At 39.6% G+C, this 6,055-nt stretch overlaps 1 protein-coding gene across 1 annotated transcript; it reads right to left on the reverse strand.

The window, feature by feature from the left end:
• Nucleotides 1–2,616: 2,616 nt before the first annotated feature.
• Nucleotides 2,617–5,342, reverse strand: SARC_01242 (glutaredoxin). Its single transcript, XM_014305040.1, has 3 exons — nucleotides 4,840–5,342; nucleotides 3,092–3,206; nucleotides 2,617–2,874 (listed from the first exon to the last, which is right to left on the reverse strand). Exons 1-3 carry the CDS (start codon nucleotides 5,224–5,226, stop codon nucleotides 2,837–2,839), a joined length of 540 nt encoding a protein of 179 aa, XP_014160515.1. The 5' UTR covers nucleotides 5,227–5,342; the 3' UTR covers nucleotides 2,617–2,836.
• Nucleotides 5,343–6,055: the final 713 nt, after the last annotated feature.

A 6,055-nucleotide genomic window follows, 5' to 3' on the forward strand; every position in this document is an offset into this window, starting at 1 on the left:
ACACACACACATACATATATATATATATATATATATATATATATATATATATATATATATATATATATATATATATATATGTATGTATATATATATATGCTTTTTGTGCTTGGATATGTGTGAGAGTGTGAGTGTTGTCGTTAGAGTGTATGTATATAAATGGCTGGTTATAAAACTCTATTTTAAGTGTTGATAGGTAGAGAGTTTCAGTGCTGGATTGGCTAGTAATACAGTGCTTCAATGGTACTGAGCAGAGGTTTGAGATCAACCTAGGATATAAGCATGGATTCCGCCAGATATATGCAATAATGCAATTCAATTTTGACATTTCTACCTCATAGCGAGCATAGAAAAACAAACTGACCATTCTCTCAGATATACATCTTCGTGCCCCTCTATCGGTGATGCTAGATCTAGCAATTTATATTTTGTGCCAGAAATCATATATTGATCCCATGAATGCACGCGTGTCATAAAGTGACATAGTCACCCAGACGTCTCCAATCGATTCGACGTTAACACGTGCGCATCGCCGGCAACATCATTCCCGTATTCCATCCCATGCCTACAACTGTAAATGTCCGTGCAAACCGATTAAGCAATGTCACTCCTAGTGAATTGGCCGTTGAATAAATTAGGTGTCAGCGTGACTAGATACGCGGAGTAGTCTAATCGGACCCCTTTTTGCACAGGTACTACTCATGCGGGTCTATAGCCGGGCCAGTGTTCGTTATAATGGCCGCCATCGATTATTTACTGTTGCTCCTGTGCAATTGGCTCGTCCCGGAAGAGGTACTATCAATGCACTACGTCAACGCTTGACACGTACTGTATTCGTGTTGTTTCGACTGTATATGTGCATGCATATAAGTGTTCTATGCCTCAACCATCCCATCAGATGCCGCTGATGTCACATGTGCCATACCTTAGTCAAAGGCTATTTCGTGTCACGAACTACTCAAGGTGGTATCTGCTGCACTTCGGTTCGGATACAGGGTCTCTTCTATCACACACACTAACCGTAGCTCCGATAATCGTCCTCGTATGATTTTACCTGTTTTTACTTCTTGAGTATGTCGAACCGCGATCTTTGTGTACGCGCGTACTTAAGCTGTGTGATTTTTACCACATTAATTGCGCCACAATTAGTACTTTCTTAGCGCAATGCAACACTCTGCCGTGTCATGGCGTTCGAAAATATTTGTAGGAGTGATCGTCATATTTTGACATAGATTTGAAGGTGAAAACTTTACTATAACCTCGAAGTCTTGCCGCTTGGCAATGGGGTGGTAAGGTTAACCATTCCTTTTGTTCCCACACTTCCCGTTACCCGTGCCCGAATTTGCACAAGGTGTATATTTGAAAGCATGCTTTTCTTCAGGGAAACGAATTTGTGTAGATTTCAGTTATCATTACTTACCGTGACCGACCGAATCTGCAAGTGGATACTAAGACTATTTCACTATATGTTGCGTTTTCCTCAGACGATCGATATTGCAGCAGACTGGCCCACTCCCGATACGGAGGGAAACTACAAGACAGCTTACATAAACACATCTGATAATAATTTGCCGCCCTAGCAATTAAATTCGCGATCATTAAAATCAGCAATACCGCATTTCTTGAGACTAGGGGTAGTCGAGGAATGGCTGCGCTCTCTCTCGAATCCCCCTTGGCTCGTTCACTATTTGAGGGCATGCCCCCGCCCTCTCGAGGGCGAAGTGTGTAGCTGCGTGTGTTTCCGCCAAGAGCGCACAGCATAGAAGTGTCTTTAGATGTATCGGGATTTTCTGACTATAGTTTGAAAGCAGTCCTTTCCTCTAGCCCAGTTTAAAAGTCCTAAAAACCCAACTGTGGCTATAGCCCAGCACAAGAGTCAACTGGCTGTGAGATGTGAAATAAACATTTGTATCAATACATTATCATGACGTGACCATAAAGGAAAATGTCGGAAAGAGTTTGATGCAGTAACCAAGGAGAGCTACATTGCTACGTATGAACTCAACTAGCCGTGGGAATGGAGCATAGGAAAGGGTACGATATAAGATAGAAAATGCGCCAGGAAGAACAGTGAGCGTCAGCTTTGGGCTGTATACGCAGGCGACACGCACAGATAGCTCAACTACAAAATCTAAATACTGATGCTAGGGGTGGTTGGCGTGGCTGATATGACTGCTACTGCTCAGGGTGATACCGATGCTGTCAATGCTGACATTTTCAACTGTCTCACTACTATATCCGATGCTGTCAATGCTGACATTTTCAGTTGTCTAACTACTATAACCAAGGCCGAGCTCGTGATTTGCATCGAAGAACTTCTCGTAAAGGCCAAGACCATGTTGCCTTCGGCTACCACCTTGGTTGATCAGATTGACTCTGTTGTTCGTAAGCCCCGTATTCGCCTGTGGCGAGTAAACCGGTGCCGATACCAAGAAGGCATGCACTGAGCGCGTCATTGACAAGGCAGTGAGCACAGCTGATTCTATACCGGTTCGAATATAGAAAATGCAAGTAAACAAGAGAACAAATAGTTTGCACGATATTACCAATGATGTTGCACCGCTGTGAATCACGCAATATGTTGTCAAAATTGTGGAGCATTCGATATACTAGTTACCCTTGCAGAGAATATGTATTAGATTTGCATCTTTTATCGTTGTTACCGTAGATGGCAAGCTTGAGCACATCTCCACAGTAATCGATACAGCCGAGCATGTCTAATTTCTCTGACCCCAAGCGAATACACGTAGCTTGCATCTATAGATAACTAGGAAGAATAGAGGGCTCTGGGGGTGTTGTGCCTTCACGAACGGGCATTCTAATGTTATATTGAACTCTACTCTTCGGTTGGCATCGTGGACTCAATACCAGCTTCTGTTGATAGTAAGAATGGGATGTAGGTAGGAGCTTAACTCACAGTGCATGAAGCATTATACTCAGCCAAAACAAGAGGCTGGCGAATGAAACAACGTATGGTGACGAATTGTATGCAAACCATCGATGGCTAGACTAATATTTCTAATACGGAACGTGCACAAATATCACAGCCAGTAAAGAACAATACACAGATCTCGAAACATCCAAAACGTACCCTTCAGCACATTGATGAGCTCGCCAGTCTTGTGCAGTTCCAGGATGATATCGCACCCACCGACGAATTCACCATCGATGTACACTTGCGGGATAGTGGGCCAATCAGAATACTCCTGGAGATACCAAATCGAAGCGGATAGAATGAGGTTAGTAACCGAAAGACGGACAATAAGACGACAATCAATTATTTAACAGAACAGCCACAGGAAGTCCAAAGGGGTTGACTACACAGACAATAAAAACGGCAACAGATAGGCGACAGTATATTCCTGTCGCCGAGGAGTATAATATTTGTATCCGCACACAAGTATACACGATAGCCATGATCTAACCTGTCCGTTAAAGGAATAGATTCATCAAATGAATTTAAATCTTGTGCATCACTCTCCCCAAAACAGCATTAAAAAAGAGAGAAAGTGAATTTGCAATCAATAGGCAGAATCATGCATTGATATATGATGCATAACTCGCTAGTATAAGATTGAACAATCAATACGCAAGTCGATATTAGGAACTGATTCTTGTGACTTTTTTTTGCCAAGTACGTATACGTATACTAATATGTACGCTCGTAGGCAAGTATATATCCAAATATAAAAGACATGTGTATACATACAAACATACATGTATATGAATGTGAATACTATATATATATATATGGCAGCATACACATACCAATACAAACGCAAATACACAATAATATATATTCATATATAAATAAGCATATGAACAAATACACACACACACACACATATATATATATATACATATGTTATAATCACCCCTCGAAGCCACCTTTAACGAAGGATGATCCGCGTTGTAAGGCTAGCCGACCACAGGGTGAGTGACTTATAGGGGAGGGGTACTATTAGATGATGTAGTGATATACCTATCCCTGTTAGAGAGAAGTTATAGTTATAGTACACTAGCATAGAGCTATAGAAGATAGGAAGGTATATGTCTCCCTACCTATAAATTTGTAGAGCTGTCTAACGATATATATATATATACATATACATATATATGCATGTATACAATAAAATGCATATATACGCATATATATATAGATATATACATACATATACATATACATATATATATATACATATACATATACATTTATATGCATGCATACAATAAAATAGCATATATACGCATATATATATATATATATATACATATATATATATATATATATATACATACATATATATATATATATATGTGTGTGTGAAAATAAATATTGACAAACATGGAAACATACCAACACACATACACACAATTTTTATATACATACACGACAATATAAATACACACACTTCCGACCAAATTCCATAAAAATAACAATAATATATATATATATATAAATCATACACACATATATACAAAATTTCAAATACACACATGCACAGACACAGACATATATATATATACATGTATACATACATGCTTGTATATATATATATATATATATATTTAAATACTGGCAGCTGGTCACTTTCTCCCGTAGTCTTATATATACATACGTACATGTATATATATATATATTTATATGAGTGTGTGCGTGTGCGTGTGTGTGTTTATATATATATAAACACATAAATGTATACATTATACACATACATACAAGCAAACAAACTTCACGTGCACTACAGTGGAGTATCACGCCTTGACGTAAATACAGCCTTAAGCTGAAGCCTAATATTCCATGTTTTGTGAAATATAGATGAAACCAAACCAACACACCTTGATAGCCTGTCGAAGCTCTTGATCCTGCAGAATATCGAAACTAACGTAGTCCTTCAGCCCGTGCATGCTCAAAATCTGCGACACGGCGTTCGAGAAACCGCACTGGGGAGCCTCAGGGACACCCTTCATAAATACAACCAATTTGTTAGCCTTGATGACCTCCTCTATCTTAGCCTTGATATCTCTGTCGGTATCTGACGTGTACGTACGCGCATATTTAGTCAACAAGGCATTTGCGTTCACACCTCTGTGTAAAAGCACCGATCTTGACGGCGATGCGCGCGTCTGTAAGAGGGTCGACCTGAAGCTGGTTGTGAATGTTCGGCTGGTTGCGTTGGCAGCTACTGCCAGACGACTTGAGCGGAGAAGACAAGATCGGAACATTTTGAATATATCTGATGTTAATATTTCAAAATTGCTGGGTATAAGCCGAGATAGGAAGGAAGCTATTTTAAATAGAGCTGCGCAGGTTTAACGAAAGATATTTGATTAGTTTTACAGACAACGATACATACATCACGACATTTTTGAACTTTGAAGTCCTAATATGTCAAATGGAGCCAAAACGCATGATAGCCCCCGCAGCCCCCGCACCGAATGATAATTGTGTCGAATGTCACACAGTCCATGAGTCAGCTGACATGCAATTTTTGTTTCCGACATTTCAACTGCAATAAACGACATATACTGCTGAATTTGTCAGAAATGGAAGGTCTTCTTTCGACTAGAATACGTAGAAATATGAATAATCCACAAATGGTGTCTAGGTATGCAACATATGACATCAGATATGTCGCAATTCAGAAGCTGATAAGATCATTCTAATTTCCGATATGCTTTTTATATTTATTTTATTTACATATTTCGCTAGTCTCTCTCCAGTCTCTTATACTCTAGTAGAAACGAGCTGCGTGTTCGTTTTCACTGTCAGACGTTGTTGTTTATTTATCTGTTCGTCGTCTGACGTTGTTCAACTTCCGAATTCCGATCCCAAGAAGGCTGGTTAATAATTTCATATCAACCAGAGAAGGCTAATATAAACCTCATATCAACCAGAGAGAGAGCACAGTCGACGACAATCCCCTCAGAGAGATATATGTACCATATGCGCTTCTTGTTGTACATCGTGTAGTATCATCAAAGGGTAGAACCCTCTTTATCACGTCTATCACGGCACACACCTCAAATAGCCAGGTGCCACAATTGAGGAATA

Source organism: Sphaeroforma arctica (assembly GCF_001186125.1).
Source record: "Sphaeroforma arctica JP610 unplaced genomic scaffold supercont1.48, whole genome shotgun sequence".
NCBI classification, from domain to species: domain Eukaryota; class Ichthyosporea; order Ichthyophonida; genus Sphaeroforma; species Sphaeroforma arctica.